Source organism: Microtus oregoni, unplaced genomic scaffold (assembly GCF_018167655.1).
Source record: "Microtus oregoni isolate MIOR12 unplaced genomic scaffold, Mior012 000007F_ref0000211, whole genome shotgun sequence".
NCBI lineage: Eukaryota > Metazoa > Chordata > Mammalia > Rodentia > Cricetidae > Microtus > Microtus oregoni.
In genome coordinates, this window is record NW_024543066.1 from 24,979,490 (window position 1) to 25,003,246 (window position 23,757).

The 23,757-nt window shown below is 42.3% G+C and overlaps 1 protein-coding gene across 2 annotated transcripts in view; it reads left to right on the forward strand.

Moving 5' to 3' along the window:
- Positions 1 to 23,757, forward strand: part of Prim2 (DNA primase subunit 2) — a 182,201-nt gene that overhangs the window by 1,985 nt on the left and 156,459 nt on the right. For both annotated transcript variants that reach the window (XM_041656070.1, XM_041656071.1), the window contains exons 3-5: positions 597 to 700; positions 4,303 to 4,382; positions 5,842 to 5,962. In XM_041656070.1, the coding sequence (XP_041512004.1) occupies positions 597 to 700; positions 4,303 to 4,382; positions 5,842 to 5,962 (305 nt within the window). The remainder of the gene's footprint in view (positions 1 to 596; positions 701 to 4,302; positions 4,383 to 5,841; positions 5,963 to 23,757) is intronic.

Genomic DNA, 23,757 nt, shown 5'->3' on the forward strand with positions numbered 1-23,757 from the left:
AGGAGGGAGCCAGAGGAACCTGGGTTTGTGTTCCGGAGGGGATGGAGAAGAGTCTCATTGCTGGCACTAAGGCCTGCCTCCAGGGAGTTTGTGAGGAAGGTTTGCGCATGGCTTTAGTTGTGGCATCGGCTCAGGATGGCTCCTCTGCTCTGTCACCTCTGCGTCACCAGGGAAGGAAAGCCTATGTCTTGTTCTTTCTCCTCTCCTTCCCATCCTCCTCCTGTGCTGAGTCAAGGTGGACCGAAGACTCTAGACAGCAGAGCTTCTCTTCAGACGGGCACACAGGCCTTTTCACTTCTCAGCGTTGGTGGTGTGGCACAGCTGGAAGGGTCATTCCCTGTTTTTCTGTCTTCTCTGGTTGAGACTCTCTGGTCTTAGATTATTTTCTAAGCGTGCATTGATGGGGTTTATCCTCTTACAAATGCAATTTATGTAATGTACTTACAGAAAACAAAATTGTTAATACTGTTATGGTCTAAGAACAAATGACTAGAGAATTGCTGTCCATAGGTTTTATCTTTAATTTATGTATTTTAAAAATTATTTTGGACTTATACTCTCTCTTTTTTTTTTTAAAAAAAATCTTTCCCCACTAGTACTAAAAACAGTTGAGAATCTTGGTGTGAGCTACGTGAAAGGAACAGAACAATACCAGAGTAAGTTGGAGGCTGAACTTCGAAAACTCAAGTTTTCCTACAGAGTAAGTAACAGAAAGGCATGGAGGGAGAATGGTCCTTTCAGATTGTATATGCTTATGTTACTGAGTGTAAGTTATGGGAAAGGTCTTTTATTAGGCATAGGGTTTTATGAATGTAGTTCAGACTGTTTGGAAGAATAGTCTCTTGAGGTGACTGACATATAGTCCTCACCCTCAGGACTACCATCCTTCTGCCCTGTTCATTTCTCGTTGCAGTACTGTCCTGTGCATTGCACAGGGAGCTTAGAAGCATCCTTGCCTTTTACCCATGGCGGAAGATAGAGGTTGCCTGCATTCTGTGCCATACAGGGTTATGCACGCTGTTTCTTTCTGGTTACTCCAAGAGCTCAGACAGGGCCAGTTTAGAAGGCTTTCCAGAGGACGGGCTGTTCCACAGTCTCAGCTTTCCTTGACCTTGTGATGTAGTCCGGGTTGGCCCTGCGCTATTGATCCTCAGCCTCTGGAGTGCTGAAGTAGCAGATTTATAACACCGTATCTGACCTGGATCTGTGTCTTGACAGATAGCATAACATTTTTATTTTGGGAGGATAATTGCCAACAGCAGGTTGATGGGTCGTCTTGGACAGAAGAGGACAGGAGCCTGGAATGATGAGAGTCTGAATTTATGAGAGATGGGACAATTGAAAAGATATTGGTGTAGACTGAAAAGATTTTAGTGGCTTATCCCAGGGGGAAATCAGAGAGAGCAGTTACAGTACCCAGGTATCTACTTAGGACAATGTATTAGTTAATTCTTTATGAGTGTCACAGAATAGCTGATGGGATAATTTAAGGGAGGAGATGTTTTACTCGTGGTTTTAGAGGCCATCCTTCATCATAATGGTCCAGGCATGGCAGATTTCATAATGGTGGGAGTGTGCCGTTGTTCCTTACCTCTTGGGGCACACAGAAAGCAGAGAACACAGTCACAACCAGAAGTGGATGTAACCTCCTCCCCTAGTGACCTACTGCAGTCAGCGAGGTCCAGTGTCCAAAGGTTCTACAGCTGCCAGACTAGCACCCCAGCTGGGGACCGAGTGTTGAAACGCTTGAGTCTGGCTGACACGTCAAACGACAGTGCTATTAAGGTGTGACATACAGTAAGAGAAGCTAGTCCTGGAACCAAGATGTTGAGATTTGTTCTAGATGTAACTTGGATACAACTGTCATAGTATCGTGTGGACTTCTTAGAGAAGGCATGTTTGGTGGGAGTACAGCTTCCGAGAAAGTTGGAATCAACACGACTAAGTGAGAATGCACTAGGGAAATACTTAGAGAAGGTAATATTAGGGGGACAGGATGAGGAGAATACCAGTATCTGAGGTGAGTGGAATGGAGGAGTCTGGGAAGGAGATAAAGAAGACGCTTCATAAGAAATAAGTGATGAATTGGGATGGTAGTGTCACAGAAGCCAAAGGAGGTTGGCGTTTGAATGATAGTAGCCATATTAATAATGGCAACACAACAGATAACATCAGCTGTTTGTATTATGCTTATTTTGTGCTGAATTTGGCTGTAAGTATATTACTTATATTGGCCAATATAGTTTGTTTTTTGAACTGGGTACTGTTTCCATCCTGTTTTATGATGAAGACATTGTTTTCTTATGCTTCATGCTCATACTGGTAAATGGTAGAGCCAGGATTTTTACTGGGGCATTTTGTTTTGTGATGGTATTTTTAATCCCAACAGTTTCAGGAACTTAGTCAGAATCATGTAAGATTAGTTGTACAGTGTACAGTGGAGTTAGCATCGGGCCCTTGGAGATGGGGCAGAAGTCAGAACAGTGGTAGCTGTTGGAGGAGAGTGGTGGTGAGGTGGGTGTGGATGCTCATAAGATGTTTAGCTAAAATTGTCAGGGGGAAGTAGGATAGAATATAGATGTTTTAGGGAAAAGAAAAGATGCATATATATATATATATACATATATATACACACACACACACATAGATATACTTAACACATGTGTGTTAATTTTATTTTTTATTTGTGTGAGTGATGTATGCATGCATGCAGGTGTTCTCACCCGTTTTGCTGCATGTGGATTGGCCAGTGGCTAGAGACTGACACTAGAATGTCTTCCACAATCATTTTTCTACCACGGGCCATCAGAGGCAACAGCAAATAAGTTGGAGGTTTTAGTTATTGGACAAGGAAGGAGAGATGCTGTGTCCATGGAGATGGAAGGGAGGGCAACAGATTCTGTGTCCATGGAGATGGAAGGGAGGGCAACAGATGCTGTGTCCATGGAGATGGAAGGGAGGGCATCAGAAGCTTTGTCCATGGAGATGGAAGGGAGGGCAACAAATGCTGTGTCCATGGAGATGGAAGGGAGGGCAACAGATGCTGTGTCCATGGAGATGGAAGGGAGGGCATCAGAAGCTTTGTCCATGGAGCTGAAAGGAAGATGCAGCCTAGCATGTGGATACACAATCTTAATGCTGTTGGGGAAGGCACCAAAATAGGGGCCCTGGTAGCTGGTGAAGACTGAAGCTGCTTTTCCAAGAAGTGAGGAAGGAGATGATTATGTATCAGTTGGCTTTGCTATCTATAGGATGTGCTGTTGATTGAATCTGGAATGTCTCCCATTGGCCCGAGTGTTAAAAAGCTTGGTCCTCAGCTTGGTATATCTGAAGGGAGGTGAAATCTTTAAGAGGGGAGAGTGAGGCCTAGTGGGAGGTTTTGGTCGTCAAGGCATCTGCTGAAGGGCACAGAGAGACCCCATCTCCTCCACTCTTGGCTGATCCCTACCACTTCTGTGCAGTGAGCAGCTCTGCTTCAGCATCTGCTCCTCCCATGATGTTATGCTTTGCTGCAGACCTGACAGTAGCAGACTAGATGACTGCAGTCCTCACATCAGTGAGCCAAGAGTGAACCTTTCTCCTTTGAATGGCTTATCCCTCCTATTTTAGTAGAGTAACTGAAAAGCTGATGAACTTTGTTCTGAAAACTTGTATGACCTCTTAGTTCCTCAGTTTCCTCATCTTTCAAATAAGAGCACAGGAACCTTCATTACACAGTTTTAAGAGTGGTTTGTACATTCAGAATGCCTTGAACAGTACCTATCTATTCCTAGTTAGTGCCAGGCATGGGTTCAGTCTTGCTAGTTTGGGCTTGGATAAAATTCATTGGCATTGATCATTGTATACTTCAGGTTAGAGACTGAATTTTATATTTTGCATTTCTGCAGTAAATTTTTTTCTTTAAAAGTTCTCGGAATTTGGAGATAGAACTTTGGAGTGTGGTTATATCTTATAACTTAGAATTAAAATAATTTTTTCTCATACCTAGAACAGTTAAAATGAAAGGAGTTGGGGGTCGAGTTTTAGGACTGACTGAGAAGGTGGATACCCTGGATTAAGCTGGGAAAATTAGGAGTGGTGATAGGAAGGAAGTAGTTGGGTCTAGCCCAGGAGCTTTCAATGAGACAGTGAGGTTCTCAGTTGTGCATGCTTGTAGTTGAAATACAGTGATAATTATCCGGCAAATCATGTTAAGAATTGTGTTTTGAAGCTTCTTTCACCATTGGCTGTGTTGAATCAGCATGTCTTTACACCCCTTCTCATTCTGAGACATGAATTTATTTGTGTCGTTTTGTTTTGAAGGAGAACTTAGAAGATGAATATGAGCCACGCAGAAGGGACCATATTTCCCACTTTATTTTGCGCCTTGCATACTGCCAGTCGTGAGTATACCCTTGGTCCTCGCACTCAGATTTGATCTTGGGTTATAAACTGGTTCATGTGAAGTTGGCATGTTTCTGAACTAATAGGAACCCCAGAATGACATTGGGGGAACTAGCATGTCATAGGATGAACATCATTGTGCATTCTTTGAAATAAGTTGTTTTACTAGAAAATGCTGAAAAAATTATTGCAGATTTGCTGGATTAAACCATTTTTATCTGAATGGGAAAGGCTCTAAATTTTGGTATTTAAATTTATAAGGGATTTCATTAGGAAGAGGACTTTTGATACTTTTCCAAAGAAAAAAACTGGTAATATTACTAAGAAACATTGATTCAAACATGCACTTGAATTTGATAGAAGTTTTCAAATGTGAGATTAAATTTCAGCTATTTTCATTTGGTAGCTAGTTTCTTGTAACTCAGTGCTGCCACCCAGAGGGAGAAGGAGCTAATTGCTTTTTTTAGTTTAACTTCCCCCCTCTTTCTAATTTTTGGTCAAATATAAGAGCTATGGTTGTTTCTTGTTATTATTACGTTATGGGTTGAGTATTTTGAATCACTTCTTCTCGAAAGATCCTAAGTGATAGCATGTTTGCCTTAAGGCTTGAAACTTAGAATTTTGGCTTTATAGAAAACGTATGATCTACATAGTCACTGAATTGCTGGTAGTCTATGAAAGTCACCTCGACAAAATGAAATTATATTTTACATGCAGTAGTTATTTTATAATGTAGCATGAATGCCAGCTATGTGTTTGTCTTATGGATTAGTATATTTTTATTTTTAGCTTTAAAATATTGGAAGTTTAGGGTGGGGATATGGGGAGGGGGTGACTGAGAGGAGAGGGTGGAGGGGAAATTGTGGTTGTGGTTGGTTTATAAAATTAATGAAAAAATATTATTTAATAAAATAAAAGAAGCAAAACCAAAAGAAATACTGGTTTACTGTGAAGCTTACCCTCTTAGTTGACAAAGTTTGCTCATGTTAACCTGTTCAGAGAAAAAAAAAAGACTTTTAAGACTTTGGTGTTTACTTGCTATGGACAAAAGCACCTCAGAGAAAGGAGCACCTCACTTCTAGTGTAACGGCCTCTTTGAAAGTTACTTTAAATGCAGTGAGCTTTTTTTTTTTTTTAAACTTTATTTAGTAATTGCACTGGTTTCCTCCAAATATCTTTTTTGGGTGCTCCTGGGCCTCAGCCCGCATCCATGTGGAAGGTTATGGTTCTCACATTCCGTTTCAGGTGAGAGCGGGTGCACACAGGCGGTGACGCTGTGAACTTCTTCTCTTTACTTCAGAGAGGACAGTCTGCTCTTGACGGCTCTCTTGGTGTCTGACATGCCTTGAATATCCTGTCAGAAAATCTCTTGAATCTGATCATCATTGGGTTTTTTTATTGTTTTTATTGAGCCATCATTGGGTTTTTAACTTATATTCATTTCTGTTTCCGTTTCAGGGAAGATCTTAGACGATGGTTTATTCAACAAGAAATGGATCTGCTTCGATTTCGATTCAGCATTTTACCCAAGGATAAAGTTCAGAATTTCTTAAAGGACAGTCATTTGCATTTTGAGGCTGTAAGTGTGTCTATATAAAGATATATATATATATGTGTGTGTGTGTGTGTGTGTGTGTGTGTCTATATAAAGATATATATATATATATATATATATATATATATATATATGTAAGTGTGTCTATATAAAGATAGATATTTTTCTCTACTTTCTCCTCCCTTAGTTTTAGTGAGAACGCATCTTAGTATGTAGTCTATCTATACTTAGGGCAATCTTCATGCCTCTGCGTACTAAGTACTGGGATTGCAGGCATGCCACCATGGTTGACTTTTAAGTATATTTTTATAGTTATTTGAAATTGTTCCCCGGTTATCATCTCCTTTTCTTTTAAGTACCGATATTAGTAAGTTGATCCAGGCTCTTTATGTTCTTTTATTAGGTACCTGGCTCAAAGAATAGCTGACAGCAAGTGATACTTGAAAGCATGTGAGGTCTAGAGAAGGTTGTGTTTCAGTTTGAAAGTCAGCTGTTTGTAACTTCTGATTGGATAGTTTTCAGAAGTCACTTTTGCAGATGAATCTGAGTGAACTACATTTTGCAGTTATGTAAAACAAATGTTTGGGAAATTTAGCATGGAGAAATATTGTGGTCAGAAGTAGAAAATATGTCCCAGGTGGATCTGTGCTGCTGTGAAAGAAAGATTGTCAAGTGGTGTAGGTGGAAGGTCCCTGTCCTGTCTGCAGACGCTGTGTCATGGCTTCTTACAGATCAGTGCCACCAAGAGGACAGAGGTGCTTGCTTCTTCAGAACTCATTCCTTCTCATTTACTGTTAAAGTTTTGGTCAAATTTGGTTGCATAAGGACGGTCAGCAAACATTTAGTGTCTGCTATGTGCTAGGGAGAGACTTTCTGTAGTTCCTTCTCTTATAAAGTCCCTGTGTGTGTGTAGGCCTGGAAGTCGGCACAGGATCAGTGGACCCAAGCCCAGCGCTTCTATTTTTTTTCTTTTAGCTTTGGTCCTTGGTGAAGTCTATTATTGCTGTTATCAACAGTTGATTTATCTTAAACAGTGATTTGTTTTACTTTTGGTCGTGTGTGTGTATGTGTTTGTGCGTGGGATACGCACCTGAGTGTAGGTGCCCGTGGAGACTAGAGGCATTGCACTCCGGGCATCGTGAGCTGTCTGACTGGAAGGTGCTGGGAATCAAACCCGGGTCCTCTGCTGAACCATCTCTCTAGCCTCAGTTTATCTTTTCTTATTAGAAGTAATTTTGTTTTTTAAACTATTTTGAAATTGCTGGCTTTCTATTGGAAGATTGGAAGAAAAAAATGTCCTTGATCTTGTTTTTTATTCTAGAGTATCTGAATGCATTGCTATATATGTTTTTAAAAAGTAATGTGTTTAGGAACTGGAGAGATAGTGAAGAGCATTTGCTGCTCTTGCAGAGGACCTGTGTTCGGTCCCAGCACTCACATAAGAGGCTCACAACTGCCCCCCAAACACCAATTCCATGGGATCTGTGCCCTTCTCTGGTCTCCTTGGGCACTAGGCATATATGTGGTCCATGTGTGTGTATGTGTGTATGTATGTATATATATGTCCCTTTTACATTGAAATGTAGTGACTTCTGGCTGTGGGCTCTGTATCTGGATTCTACAAACTTTGTGTTAGAAGCCTTCTGTAAAAGAATTATGTTTGTACAGAAAAATGTGATGACTTTCTTGTCATTGTTTCCGAAGTAATATAGCTACTTACACCCCGCTTAAATTTATTGTGTTACAAGTAACCCAGTGGTAATGTGAGCGTAAGGGTGGGTATGTGTAGGTTATATGCAAGTAACCGCACTATATCTTCTTTCTTTTCTTTTTGAGACAGGGTTTCTCTGTAGCCCTAGCTATCCTGGAACTAGCTCTGTAGGGCCTTGAATTCTGAGAGCTGCCTGCCTCTGCCTTAGGCATGCACCACCACCATGGTGCATGCCTTTACTGTGTCCTTTTCTATACCCAAGCTTCTGCTGGGTTTGGTGTCTGTAGGGTGGTCCTGGGACCCATTTACTGGGATAACTTGGAAAACTGCAGCCTGAAGTCCCAGATTCAGCTTGGCTCAATGCCAACTCCAGGTGCTAATGTTTCTTCTGAGACTCAAGGCTTCTGATCTGTGATCATGTGAAATTAATTTGATGTGCACAACAGTGTGAGTTCGTGTGTGTGTGCGCGAAGGAGGGAGTGGCGGAGGTTGCACTTTCTCTCCTGTGGTCTGACCCTGGTGTGGAGGTACTTATATTCAGGTGTCAGCCTGTTACTTTAGGCTCATTCCTAGACATGTGCATATTATCTTTAGTTTGCTCTCAAGACCTAGTTTGCATTTGAAAACTATTACCCCTAACCAGGGATTGGTGTAGACTTGGGGCAGAACCAGGGTTTGAGAACAGTTATGAGCATTTGTCACCTGAGATGGTCTTCGAAGTGGAGACCACGCATCTTGCTGCTTTAGGTGAGGCACACGGAAATGCGAGGGTAGAGATCTACGGGGCTATCACAGTTTCACTGTGGATGTTGCCTTCCCGGCACACTTAGAGTCTACCTGGATTTGAAGTGCTTGTGTTCTTGTATGTATTTCTTTGTCTTAGTTTCTCTAAGGCTACAGTATTTCCTTCTTCAGCCTCATCTGTAAGACAAGGTGCTTTTATATCAGGAGGAGCTACAGTAACATAAATTACATGCTTGCTTTGATAGAGGAACATGTACGAGAATACGAGAAAGGTCTCATTAATTCTTTTGCACAGCCCTTTCTCTTAAATTTTGTTTTATTTAGAGTGCCATGCTGATGTTATTTTTTATTTTTATTTTTTTGCTGATGTTATTTTATTGGGTAAAAATCTGGAAAACGTAAACTGATTCCTGATCTTGTTTCTTACTCTGCACTTTTGATCCATGCAGTGTGGTGATTCTTCTGCTTATTTGGTTTAAACTTGAGTTTCTAGTGGATAGCAGATTATGAATCTTTGTGACATAGGACATGAAAATGTACAAAAAGAGAAGAACTGGTGTGTTTTATCCTTTCCCTTAATAACTTGAATGTCAAATCAAATTTCTAAGAAGGATTAGAGGTGATGGAGTATTGTAGTCTCCGAGGATTATTTTGGGTTTCTCATAGCTGAGCTGATTGACTTAACCTTGAGTCATAGCACAGGGGACTGAGCATCCGTACACAGGTTCTCGCAGTCAGTAGGGAAAGGTCAGCTCCTAGATGGAGGACCCTGTGCTATTGCACTCCAGAGCCAGATAAGTTTGTAATACACTTGGGTGTTTTTAAACTTCTTAAGAAAATTCATTTGACATGCCAGTGGATGTAAAGCCAGGGAACTTTATTACGGTAGCAGAAGTCAGGGACAGTAAAGATAGGAGAGTGTTCTGTGTGTCACAGACTAGATCTAATGCACCCTAGAAAGAGCTCGTGCTGTTCGCTTGCCTTTGTGCTCAAGGAGGTGAGAGTTTTTGGGAAAATGCGCATAAGGCAGTAATCTCATGGCTTGACCATCTCAAAACAAGTACACATGCAATTTTGAATGGTTTATTTTTGCTTAAAATGAATTTCTTAATCCCACACCTGGCACTTAGAATTTCTTGACTCTTATTTTGTATATCTTTTTATTTACTTATTTATTTTATTTCAGAAAATGTTTCATGTTACTTTAATGCATTTAAAAAATTTATTTTTTTGTATGTGTAAGCATGTGTGTAGGTACACATGGCGCAGCTCACATGTGAGGGTCAGAGGACAAACTTGAAGGAGTTGGTTCTCTATAACCTAAATCAATAACTTTCCTAGTGATTTCAGTGCAGAGCCCACAGAGCTCTGTTCCTTTTGTGCCTTTTGACACGGTGTGTCTTTGTGAGTACAAATCTAGTGATGAAATCGAGGTGGGACATGCAGGTGTTGGAGAAGAGCAGGCAGGAGAATGCTTGCCTTTCTTTAAAAAGTTTTTTGAAAATTAATTTTTATTTTATGTGAGTATGTCTTCATGTATGTCTGTCCACCATGTGTGCAGTGCCTTCAGAGACCAGAAAAGGGCTACAGATCCCCAGGAACTGGAGTTATAGACAGTTCTTAACTATCATGTGCGTGCTGGGAATTGAACCTGTGTCCTTTGGAAGAGTAATCAGTGCTTGTAACCACTGGGTCATTGTGATAGTCCTTTTAAAAATTTTTTAAATTTAATTAAAAAATTTTCTTATAATATGTTTTGGTTATATTCTTTTCTTTTCCCATCCAACTTCATGTTCTTTCTTTCTCTTAAAAAGAGAAAAGAAAGCATACAAAAAAAAAAAATCACACACAAAGCCCCCTTTCCTCAAAGCAACAACCAAAATCCCCACAAGGAGCCTGTTTTGTGTTGACCACCTCCTCCTGAGCATGAGGCCTGCCCTGTGCTCTGTCACTCCACGGAAGAAAACTAGCTTTTTCCTTCCAGCAGATATCAGTTGCAAAATAGCTTCTTGGTTAAGAGGTGGGACTGTGTGCTAACTTCCCTTTCTCCTGTATGCTGGGGTGTACATTTATGTGCCGTGTGTGCATGAGCTGGGAACTGACCGAGATCCTCTGCATTGATCATTTCTTCAGTCCCCAGTGTGTCCTTTCTGAAGACAACTCAGCTAACATAGTCCTTTTGTTTGCATAGTGGTCTATAACATTGGATAATTATATAGACCAATCTTATTTTATGTGTACTAACTGGGCAGACATACTGTCGATAACCTTTGTTTTGAAGAATAGGGAAAGTGTCTGCCAAACTCTCAGCTAGTTGAGACCTGTTTTTATATGTATGTAATTATGAAAAATCATGACAAGTAGTCCTTTTGGTAATATTTTAGAATTCATAGAATTTGGGTTTTCTTTTTAGAATTACAGAATTAGATTCTCTTCATAAGGTAGTTTTTAAACCTAGAGATTGCCAAAATGTAGAACTTCAAGCTGAATTAATTAATCTTGAAGTCTAAAATTAACTTGTGAAAGTCACCTATTTTAACAGTTTTTATGTAGTTTTAAAATATAAAATTCCTAGAGTTACACGTTCGACATCTATGCCTACAACTTGGAAAATACGACTTTAAGTTAGTTGAAGTTTCCCGCATACAAGGTAATGTGTATGTATATCTGTGCATAAAAGGATGAAATTAGCCTTACTGAATCTTATCGTAGCATTGTCTTAATTAAAAATATCATGAGATATTGTCCATGTTTTCTGAAGCTATTCTGAAATAGATACTGAAGTATATGACATGTTTGCATTTATAATCTTCATAGTCTTTTCCTTTTTCTCCAAGTGCCCTTAAAACTCAATCCTTTTTGGTTGAAGTCTTGTGTCTTGGATTAGTCTGAAGTCTAGGTCAGACTGACTCCTTCTAGGTCATTTGGGTGAGACTACGAACCAGGGTCAGGGTCACGCTGTTGGGTGTGATGGCACACCCCCCAACATAGAGGCAGAGAGGGGAGGAGAACAGCAGGTTGAGACCACCCTGGCTTACACTGAGTGCCAGGGCAGATAAGGTACACTGTGAGACTCTCAAAACAGTGAGAGTTAGGAATATGGCTAAGGGCTTGTAAAAAGTAGGGGTAGGCGAAGATTGTGTTTTCAGTGATCTTTTAGCTAAACTTGGTTACAGAGCACTAGGGTGTAGCTAATAGCTGCAACTATTGGCTTAGAGTTTGTGGTTTTGCTATACTTAGCCTCCAAAGGTGTGTGAGAACAGGCAGCTGTACCCTGTTTTGGTACACCTTCTACTTCTTTACCTGCTGCTGGATGCTAACGCAACTTTCAAGACTTAAGCCTTTCTCTTGCTGTTGATCCTCTTTGGCTTTGTTCTCTTGCTTATCTCTGTTAAGTCCACGATTTCCAGGTCCCAGTTTTGAGCAAGAGAATCCTGTTCTCTTTTGGAACTTAACCTTTCACATACTTCAGCTTCTTTGGGTAATCTAATGGTTAAGATCACTTTGTCAACGTTAGGAAAAAAAACTATATCCAAACTTGCATGGGGTCCTCATTTCCTAAAGAAAGATGCTAATGACTAAATAGAATCACATCTGCTAAGACATGTAAGCAGAGGAAGCTAATCTCTGACAGCTAACGTTTACTGCGTCTACTGAGTACCAATCACTTAGCTAAATGCTTTATGGGCTTATATGGTTTAATCCTCCCAACAGCTCCATGAGGAGCCTGAAGATAAGGGAGGCTAGAAGTCCCCGCAGCTCCCCCAGGCAGGCTAGTGGATATTTTGAGATATGTAAATCATTAAACACTTAGTAAATATGGATCAGATTTTTTTTTCTCACAGGTTGTCCTTACCTAGCACCAAAAAAGAAGTGACATTTAAAGTAACAGGGCTCATCAAAAAGGATACGCAAACACAGGTGTGAGAGCAGAGATTCACATTAATGTTGGAAATTAAAGCATTAACTGTAATTTTGCTAAAATGCTTCCTTTTAGCTAATAATTCTTGTCAGAATTAGAAGCTAAATATATCAGTATACCACAGGTACTTTCCCCAACCTTTGTTTCTATGTGTAACATCGTTGGGGAACCATACAACTTCGTTGTGTAGAATTTCATTTTGTGTGTGGATATGGGTGCGTGCGCGTGTGTGGAAGTCATAGATCAAAGTTGGATGCCTTCACTTATTGCGTTCCATGTTATTTTTGAGACAGGGTTTCTCACTGGTTCATCTAGCCTGGCGTACAGTCTGATGATAAGGAAATCTGTTTTAAATTATGGAAAAGAACAGAGGGTGAGATTAGCTGGATAGAAGGGCATGGGCATTGTTGGGGGATTTGAGGAGCATGACCAGATCTCTGTGCAGATAACCGCCATGGTGAGACTTGAGAATGCAAAGGAATGGAGAGCTGACGAGGCAGGTTATTTCAGAAGACGTGATTAGTGTCTGATAATGTAGGTAAGGAGGGTTTGTGGACTGAAGAACTGAGAGCTTGAGTCTTGGTGGGCGTGGCCTGAAGACTGGCACCACATCTCGGTGCAGAAGATAAGGGGAGTGTGATGCTGTGTGATGCTGGTGGTAGTGGGGATGTAAAAGTAGGAGTGTATTCTTAGGGCAAGATGTGTGTTTGCTTGTGAAAATATTGCTTATGAATGCCAGTAGGCCGGTGGAGATGACAGCGACAGTTCAGAATGCTAGGCTGAGATTAGGTCAAGGGCGAAAGCAGTGGAGCCAAAATCCCACACTGTTTGGGACTTAGAGGAAAGTTTTTGCTTGAAATTAAATGTTCTTATTTGATGAGGCTGAGAGTAGGGGAAGGGAGAGGTGATGACACTCAGATTGAATGTATTTCTGACAGGTTTTTTCCCCAAGAAGATGGACTTCAAGGAACCTACTTGTATTTCTTTCTTAGTTGCCAGGAACTATTGTGCTCGAGAAGTGTCATTTGGGGGAGCCAGAGTACCGCAGTTACCAGTGGTCTGTTTAGTATAGGAGAGAAAATAACGAGAGGAAGTTCATGCTCTGTAGCTGCATGTGTGTCTGCGTGTGTGTGCATGTGCATGTCCTTCTCCTTCTGTAGGAGATGGTTGGAAGGTTATTAAGCAGTAGTGAATTAAATGGAACGGTCAGTGTACATGTACCTCGAAGTTGAACGTTTTACACTTGCAGTTCGGTTGTGCTGTTGCTGATGTCTTAAGAAAGCGCTGTTCTCAGGTGAGTAGGATAAATGTTCGTCACATCACAGCCATAGTGCTCTAACCTAGCCTGCGGGTCCTTGTCTCAGTGAGGCTTGGGTTCAATACTCAGCAGTCCTTATAGTTCTTCTAGTCAGCCAACAGACTGATATTTTCCAAGAGCCTACAGTAGAGTATTGTAAATTGTGTTACAAGTATTGGCACTTGAGTAAGTGCTTAAAATAGTTTGGAAGTGTTTGGTTGATCAGTGGACACCAAAGCTTGGGCTTCTGAGTTCTTCCTCCTTCCCTCTCCCTCCTTTCTTTCTTCCCCCCACCCTTGCCCTTCCTCCTCTCCTCTACCCCTGCCTTCTCCTTCTTTAAGAATGCCAGTTGATTTTATTGTGCTTGAAGTTGACTCTGGAGAGTTGATACAAAAACTAAATCTGTTTTCCTCTAGAGTTTTCTATTAATTTGCCCAGATGGACAGAACTAGCCTAAATTTTATAAAATGCTAGATTTCAAGAAGTAAACATTAATTTTAAATTATATTTCTTTGTTTTTACTGTACATGCTGTAAAATTAGATAATTAATACAGTTTAAAGGAGATAATTAATCAAAATTAAGAGGAATTCTAATTGATGAATTCTGTTTCACCTTTTTAAAACTAAGAAGGATTTGCCTAAATTATGTAAAATGCTAATTAAAGGGCTTAATTTGTTAATCATCTTAGTTTGATTAGAGGCAGATGCTGATTACCTAAGTGGACCTTTCAGAGATGACTTCCATTATTTCTTTTTTTAAATTTTTAAAAATTTTTTATTTATTTATTTATTAAAGATTTCTGCCTCCTCCCTGCCACCGCCTCCCATTTCCCTCCCCTTTCCCCAATCAAGTCCCCCTCCCTGCCCGAAGAGCAATCAGGGTTCCCTGCCCTGTGGGAAGTCTAAGGACCGCCCACCTCCATCCAGGTCTAGTAAGGTGAGCATCCAAACTGCCTAGGCTCCCACAAAGCCAGTACATGCAATAGGATCAACAAAAGTATATGCTCAACTATGTTCATAGCAGCATTGTTTGTAATAGCCAGAACCTGGAAACAACCTAGATGCCCTTCAATGGAAGAATGGATGAAGAAAGTATGGAATATATACATATTAGAGTATTACTCAGCAGTAAAAAACAATGACTTCTTGAATTTTGCATGCAAATGGACGGAAATAGAAAACACTATCCTGAGTGAGATAAGCCAGACCCCAAAAGAGGAACATGGGTTGTACTCACTCATATTTGGTTTCTAACCATAAATAAAGGACATTGAGCCTATAATTTGGGATCCTAGAGAAGCTAAATAAGAAGGTGAACCCAAAGAAAAACATATAGGCATCCTCCTGAATATTAACCTTCATCAGGCGATGAAAGGAGACAGAGACAGAGACAGAGACCCACATTGGAGCACTGGACTGAAATCTCAAGGTCCAAATCAGGAGCAGAAGGAGAGAGAGCACGAGCAAGGAACTCAGGACCGCAAGGGGTGCACCCACACACTGAGACAATGGGGATGTTCTATCGGGAACTCACCAAGGCCAGCTGGCCTGGGTCTGAAAAAGCCTGGGATAAAACCGGACTTCCATTATTTCAAATCAACTTATCAAACCAATTAAGACATTAACTTAAGGAATAGCGCATACAGTAAGTTACCTGTGTACTGACTATGAGTGTATGGTGTGGCAGGGTTATTCGCAAGTTCTGTGAAGCAAAGACTTGGAGGGTAAACTGCCATTTCCCTAGTCTCAGGTGGGGATGTAGAGTGCTGGCCTAGCATGCCCAGAGCTCAGGGTTCCTTCCCACGCACCTTCTAAACTGGTGGGTGTTGTACATGCCTGTAATTCTAGTGAGACCTGGGGTGTGTGTGTGAGGATATTGGGGGGGGCTGGAGGTGGGAGGGTCAGAGGGTCAACACCAGTCTGAGCTACAGAAACAGTTTGAGGTCAAATGGGATACATATAAGACCCTGTCAGGAAGAGCTGAATTCTCTCTCTCTCTCTCTCTCTCTCTCTCTCTCAAAAACCAAGCTTATTGGATTTCATTAGATTTTCTAGTCTGACCTTTGTAAGTACTGTGGGACTCTGGTTTTCCTATTATAAGGCAGAACAGCACAAAGAAGCAAAAGTCATTCTATACATGTTCATTGACAGTGTGCATAGAAGAGGAGGATGCACCATGCGTGCATTCCAGCCTGTCTTTACTGGTGGCCAAGTCATCTCTTACAAAGCAGAAAACAGGTGAGAGTCAATGTGAGCAGTGTCAGTCAAGGAAGCAGGACTGTGAGCCACACTCCAGGTTCCATAGTCTTGGGGTTGGATGCCACTGCTGTGCTGATCAGTTGTTTCTTCATCCTGATTTGTTTTGCTCATCTGTATGGTAGAGAATACAGAAACATTAACTTGTCAGTTCGAAGGCCATAAAACAGTTAAAAAGCTCTTAGACGCGTGTCTGGTACACAAAGCATATAATAATCTATTATCCATCAACTATTAATTTTTATGGTTCTGACTTTTGCATAAAATTTGGGTAACGTGTGTGTGTGTGTGTGTGTGTGTGTGTGTGTGTAGAACATTGGGTGGAATTCAGTGTGCACTTGAATCTTTTATATGTGCTACAGGTATGTGTATTATAAATTATAAGAACATCCGGAATATAAGCTAATAGAATTTGAAATCCTTCAATCTCCCAGTGACTGAGTATAGATTTTATTTTAACTCTCTCTTCTTTGCATGTAGTGAGGGGGTTAAGGATGTATGTGGATGAGTTCTAGACTAATAGCTGGACAGCTGGAGGACCTTGATCATGAGCACTTTTAACTAGGGGACTTTAAGGGTACAAAGGGGGGGCTCATTTAAGGTCAGCGAGGCTTTTATTCTTAGATTATAAAGCAGGTTCCAGTAAGGTAGGATGAGGGTGGCAGAGTGTTGCTGGTTCTTTTCTCCGGCAGCTTAGTAACCCATCTATCCAGCTGTCAGTTCTGTACCCAGGTGCCTGTCGAGTGTGTCCCTCTGTTCAGCTTCATCGCTGCTCTTGTAGTTTGGGCTAGTGTAATTAATTTCTCACCCAACCAATTATATACAATGAAGCGAGAGTGTGCATATCTGTTTAACCCCTTCACAGTCCAGTGTGTGTGTGTGTGTGTGTGTGTGTGTACACTTGTGGAGGCTAGAGTAGGGTGTTGAGTGTCCTGTTCTATGCCTCTGCACATCATTCCCTTGAGATAGCGCCTGGATTAGTCGGGGTTCTTGGGAGAGACCTTATGGACTGAATTTGTCCCCCCCCCCCCCATATGTATGTATATATATATATATATATATATATATATATATATTTGAATAGTTTATAGCCTTCAGTCCAACCAATCCAACAATGGCTGGCTGTGAATGGAATCCAGTAGTTGCTCAATCCCATGAGGCTGGGCGTCTTTGCTGGTCTTCTGTAGATGCCGGAATCCTGAAGAAGCAGTCTTCAATGCCAGTGAAGGGATGGATGTTCTGGCAAGGCAAGGGCAAGCCGGCAAAGAAGGAAGCTTCCCCTTTTCTATTGTTCTTATACAGGCTTCCAGCAGAAGGTGGGACTCAGATTAAAGGTGTGTCTGCTTGCCTCAAGGTCTGGATTAAAGGCCTGTGTCTTCCTGTCATAAGAACCGGATCCCAAGTGTGGCCTCCATTTCTGCACTGTAGCTCCTTCCAGATATAGTCAGGCTGATAACCAAGAGTAGCCATCACAGAGCCTCTTGATGAACCTCTAGCTCCCTGGTGACAGCAAACCCAGGCATTCAACACCCATCCCCTAATAGTGTTGGTGTTATAGGTGTTTACAGGTCATAGGCAATGGCTGGCTATTTTTATGTGGGTACCAGGATCTGATTGCAGGTCCTCGGGCTTGTACAGTGAGCGCTCTTGCCTGCAGAATATATACACATCGGACCTGTAAGGTTAAAATAAAAAAGCCTGTCAACATTATGAGACAGAGCACTTCCAAAGGTGCTGTTGAGGTTTCTTTGTGTTGGCCATTTCTACAGCCCACGCATCTGACTTCTTCATCACTCTCTTTCAATTCTGTGCACTCCATAGTGACTGCTTTTAGTTTTGGAAATGTTTTGCTCCTTTGATCTTAAATATTCTTCCCTCTGTTTCACCTAATTCTGACTCATTACTCATGCCTTAATTTGCATAGGTTTTCTTTCAGGACACTTGTCTAAGATTGTCTTAGAAATCCGCTTTGTGCTTTTGAGTATTCTGTATTGCTCTGTCACAACTTTCCTGCCAGTGACATCTGTGTCTTCTGAGAGCATGAACCTTGTGTCTTACCTGTTATCAAACACAGTGTCCAACCTATAGGAAGTACGTAATATGTGCCCATTTACCGTAACGGGGATGGAGATGAGTTCCAAACATGTTTGTATTATGCTGATTAAACCTTGCTTATTACAGTCTGGGCCTTTCTGGTGGTCTCTCTCTGGGGGTCGTAATCTGGGCACAACAGTTCTGTCTTATGCAGGTTCTTCAGTTGTCAGTCCAGAGTCAGTGATCTCCCACTAGGTTGGGTCAGCTGATTCTGTGGATTTCCCCATCATGGTCTTGACCCCTTAGTTCATATTATTGCTCCTCCATCGCTTTGTTTGTTCTCTGGGAGCTTGGCCTAGTGGTTAGCTGTGGATCTCTGCATCTATAAAGAAATGTGGTACATTTACACAATGGAGTATTACTCAGTAATAGAAAACAATGACATCTATAAATTTGCAAGCAAATGGATGGAACTAGACAAAACCATCCTGAGTGATGTAACCCAGACCCAGAAAGACAAATATAGTATGTACTCACTCATACGTGGATACCAGACATAAAGCAAACGATAACCAACCTACAGTCCACAGCCCCAGAGAAGCTAGCACCCTCTTCCAGAAACTCTTAGATGTCTTAAATTAACAAGAGCTATTGGATAGGACTAGCTGGCTGTTTGGTGGCTGTCAGGTCCTTCCCTTTAGCTGGCTGCTCTTGACTGGAGAATTGTTCTGCGTTCTCCTTGACTGTTATCCTTGCTGTTTTGAACATGGAACAGTGACTCCGAGAAGTTTCCGTCTCACTGCAAGGTTCGTTGCAGCCGAGCCAGTGCTGAACGCCCTAAGTCCTGAGCCAGGAAGCCTTGCCTTGGGTTATGTCTGTTTCAGACATGTCACACCAGCTTTAGAAGACTCTGCTCTGTGCAGGCCAAGCCTCAGTGAGTCCAGGAGACCCAACTCACTCACTCTCCCTCAGGAAAGGACAGCCTTCCATGACTCTGCACACATCCTGTCATTGATGCCGTCCAGGGCTTGTGATTGGTGGGGCCAGAGCGTTTCATGTGTGGCTGTGGATGTGAGCATGAGCTTGCTACATGGTTCTTTTCTGTTTATATTAGCAGACTGTTTTTTATAAGTCTTGCTAAATGAGATAGGAGATTCACAGTTATGTTGCATGTTATAGAAAATTTACATTAACATGTATATATAGTCTGGGAGACAATATTTTTAAGAAACAACAGGGGAAAATAATTTTGTTCTAGAATGCTTTATCTAGTCTGTGAGTTAAGGAAAGAGAAAAGAAGGTGTTTGTGTGTGCTGGGTTAATCTGGAGTGTAGCATCTCGCTAGCAGAAAGGAGGTAGAATTCTGACAGATGGTGTGTCATCCGTCACCTTCAAGTGCTTGAGGTATTAAAGTGTCGAATTGGGTCAGCAGATAGGACACCATTGTCAGGATAGTAAGACTGGTTCCTAATGTTTTCAGTGTCAGTGTGCACATTTGGACTTCTCCAGTATACACTGTCTCCCCTTTGCCCAGGTACAAGACAGAGCTTCTGTTCTATCCATGGGAATTTGAGTACAGTGGAAATGCACATTTAGTAATTCCCAACTTATTAAAATAAATTGACAGAAACTTGATTTATTATAGTTGGTAAGAGAAAGCATTAACAGACTCATTTATTTTTCCTGGCCTTATTTTTCTGTGATCTTTTATTTCATTTTCTATTTTCTTGAATCAATATGGCCGCAGCAGAAATCTCAGTTGATGACACTTTCCATATTTCCTCCTCTGTTAGTGAAGTGATACTCGTTAGTGTCCTGATAACTGGTGGGCTTGGGTGACTTCAGATATCATCATGCTTTTCATTAATCAGAATCTTGCTGTCTCTTGTCCAAGAAACTTGAAAATGACCAGCCTGCTCTATAGTTTAAAGACATAGAATCAAGTACAGTCCAACAGTTGTGTACTGGGTGCAGTTGTAAAGATGGGGAAAGAAAATTACTTTCTCTTTCTCTCTCTCTCTTTTTGGAAAACATTTGCCAGTTGGAGCCTCAAAGAAGATTGAGTTTGGAAGGTTTTTAATTGTGCACCAAAAGGTTATTGCAGAAGATAGCATAAGGGAGCGTCATAAAGAGGAAAATGAGAAACTCAGTAACAGAAAATGGTGTGGAGAAACAGGCATCCTGCCAGTTGACTGAGATCTTGGAAGAGTTGGGAATTAAAGAAACAGTTACAGTTTTCAAAGACCTAATTTTATTAGTAAACGTGTGAGAATCAACTTCAAGTGACTTGCAAAGCATTCTACCTTTCACTTGAGTTTTCTCTTAAAATATTTATTACAAATTTAATGATATAAGATCAGAGAATTTGTTAATGAATAGTTTATATTAAACTATTGGGATAAAAATGGGGTAAAATGAATTACGATATTGCAGTTTAGTGTCTCAGCTCTTGACATGTGGTTAAATAAATATTCCCAAACAGGATAAAATGTGGGTGTGAGTGTGCAGGCAGGAGATCCAGTAACAGATGTAAATGGGCGCTCGAGCATCGGCTAAGTGGTTAAGAACACTTGTTGCTCTTTCAGAAGACCCAGCTTTGATTCTCAGCACCCAAAACCATTTGTAATTCCAGTTCCAGGGATTATGACTTCCTCTTGTGGCCTGTGTGGGCACATACATAACTACAGGCAAAACACTATATACATCAAATACTATAATAAATAAACATTAAAAACAGAATGTAAGTGGTCCCTTTCATCTACTGAGGAGCCAGGACAGTTATGCAAATAACACATTAGTAACTCAAAAGCATGTGCTTTCCATCAAGGGAACTTATAGGGAAATGCCCACTGTTCTTTACACAAATGCCCTGATGGCCTTAAGCTGTGGAGTCTGTCTGTCTGTCTGTCTGTCTGTCTGCCTGCCTGCCTGCCTGCCTGCCTGCCTGCCTGCCTACCTACCTACCTACCTACCTAGTCTGTGAGTATTTTGCCTGCATGTCTGTCTGGATCACCTGAGTGCCTGGTGCATGAGGAAGCTAGAAGAGGACTTGTGGAACTGGAGTTACAGAGTGTGTTACCATGTGGGTGCTGGGAATTGAACCCTGGTCCTGTGGAAGAACAGTCAGTGCTCTGAATGACTGAGCCACCTCTCCAGCTTTCTGCTCTTTCTAAACTCTCCTGAAGCTCCTTAGAAAATTAGGTTGATTCACTTCTGCTTGATTTAAGCATTCTCAGTGTGAATAGAATTCTTTTTTAAAATTATTCTGCTTAGGTCTCACTAGGCTTCCTAAGTATATAGATGATGTCTTAGAGCTCGGAAAATTCACTGCCATCCTTACATTAAACTTCCCTTTCTTTGACTGTCGGGGGCTCCAGTGAGATGCTTTATAGATTGTCTTAGAGTTACATCTCGTTCTCAGTTTTTCACTTTCTTCTTTCTTCTCGCTGGCAGTGGTCATCTGCTGAGTTCTCGCTAGCAGTGGTCATCTGCTGAGTTCTCGCTGGCAGTGGTCATCTGCTGAGTTCTCGCTGGCAGTGGTCATCTGCTGAGTTCTCGCTAGCAGTGGTCATCTGCTGAGTTCTCGCTAGCCCTGGTCATCTGCTGAGTTCTCGCTAGCAGTGGTCATCTGCTGAGTTCTCGCTAGCAGTGGTCATCTGCTGAGTTCTCGCTGGCAGTGGTCATCTGCTGAGTTCTCGCTAGCAGTGGTCATCTGCTGAGTTCTCGCTGGCAGTGGTCATCTGCTGAGTTCTCGCTGGCAGTGGTCATCTGCTGAGTTCTCGCTGGCAGTGGTCATCTGCTGAGTTCTCGCTAGCCCTGGTCATCTGCTGAGTTCTCGCTGGCAGTGGTCATCTGCTGAGTTCTCGCTAGCAGTGGTCATCTGCTGAGTTCTCGCTAGCCCTGGTCATCTGCTGAGTTCTCGCTAGCCCTGGTCATCTGCTGAGTTCTCGCTAGCAGTGGTCATCTGCTGAGTTCTCGCTGGCAGTGGTCATCTGCTGAGTTCTTGCTGGCAGTGGTCATCTGCTGAGTTCTCGCTAGCCCTGGTCATCTGCTGAGTTCTCACTGGCAGTGGTCATCTGCTGAGTTCTCGCTAGCCCTGGTCATCTGCTGAGTTCTTGCTGGCAGTGGTCATCTGCTGAGTTCTCGCTGGCAGTGGTCATCTGCTGAGTTCTCGCTGGCAGTGGTCATCTGCTGAGTTCTCGCTGGCAGTGGTCATCTGCTGAGTTCTCGCTGGCAGTGGTCATCTGCTGAGTTCTCGCTAGCCCTGGTCATCTGCTGAGTTCTCGCTGGCAGTGGTCATCTGCTGAGTTCTCGCTAGCCCTGGTCATCTGCTGAGTTCTCGCTAGCCCTGGTCATCTGCTGAGTTCTCGCTGGCAGTGGTCATCTGCTGAGTTCTCGCTAGCCCTGGTCATCTGCTGAGTTCTCGCTAGCCCTGGTCATCTGCTGAGTTCTCGCTAGCCCTGGTCATCTGCTGAGTTCTCGCTAGCCCTGGTCATCTGCTGAGTTCTCACTGGCAGTGGTCATCTGCTGAGTTCTCGCTAGCCCTGGTCATCTGCTGAGTTCTCGCTAGCAGTGGTCATCTGCTGAGTTCTCGCTAGCCCTGGTCATCTGCTGAGTTCTCGCTGGCAGTGGTCATCTGCTGAGTTCTCGCTAGCAGTGGTCATCTGCTGAGTTCTCGCTAGCCCTGGTTATCTGCTGAGTTCTCGCTAGTAGTGGTCATCTGCTGAGTTCTCGCTGGCAGTGGTCATCATGAGGTGGCTTCTTGTGAACCGTGGTCTTCCAGTGTGATACCTCACTAGTCTGATTAGTTTGCCCTATGCTCAGTGAGATTTTAATTTTGAGTATTGTGATTCATAGGAGTTTTTTTTTTTTTTGAGGGGGGTGCTGGAGATTAGATCTAAAAATCTCTGCACATACTAGGTACACACTCTACTATTGAGCTATACCTTGAGACTTTTTGGGCTACTTTTTAAATTTATTTTTCTTTTTTATTTATTATCCAAAATGTGTTTGTTGGGATTGTTTTTCACACACTCTGAATCGGGAGCTTTTGGTGCTCATGCTGGTTAGTTTTGGCCAATTTGACATCTATCCAGACATACCTGTGTCTGGCAAGAGGAACCTCCATCAGGTTGCCTGTAGGCGTGACTGTGGGAGATTGATGATTGGTGGGAGTGGGGCCACCCCTGGGCAGATGGCTCTGGGCTATATAAAAGGCAAGCTGAATAAGTCCTGGAAAAGCAAGGCAGAAAGCAACATCCTTCATGGTTCCTGTTTCTGTCTTTTCCGGCCTTGGGCTCCTGCTCTGGCGTCCCTTGATAATGGGCTGCAAGACGTAAGCCAAATAAACCTTTTTCTCCCCAAGTTGCTTTCAGTCAGAATGTTTTAGCAGAGCAACAGAAGGCAAACTAAAAAGCTTCTAGGCTCAAGAGATTGTTTTCAGCTCACCTGATTACTGGGACCCTGGCACACATTGCTCGCCTTGCTCCCCTTACTGCTTGTTCTCAGTCGGGCTCTCCTGTTTCGTGTGTGCCTGCTGTCATCACGTACTGTTGGGTCCTGACTTCCTCGGAGGAAGGGGTGAAAAGGCGCTATGCAACGACCAGAGACCCAGGAGTCAAGTAGAAGGTTTACAGCAGACTCCTTTAACAACAGGAAAAACTAGAACCCTCCCAGTACCCAGGCTGGGTGGCAGTTGATGGGCAGCATCTCATGCTCCTCTCTCATTGGCTAGACACCAGCAGGACCTCTGACAGCACCTGCTGCTAGGCACTCAGGAAACACCACTTGGTTTCTCCTTATTGGCTAGGCACAGACAGGACCTTTGACAGCTCCAGGCAGACTCCAGGTTGGC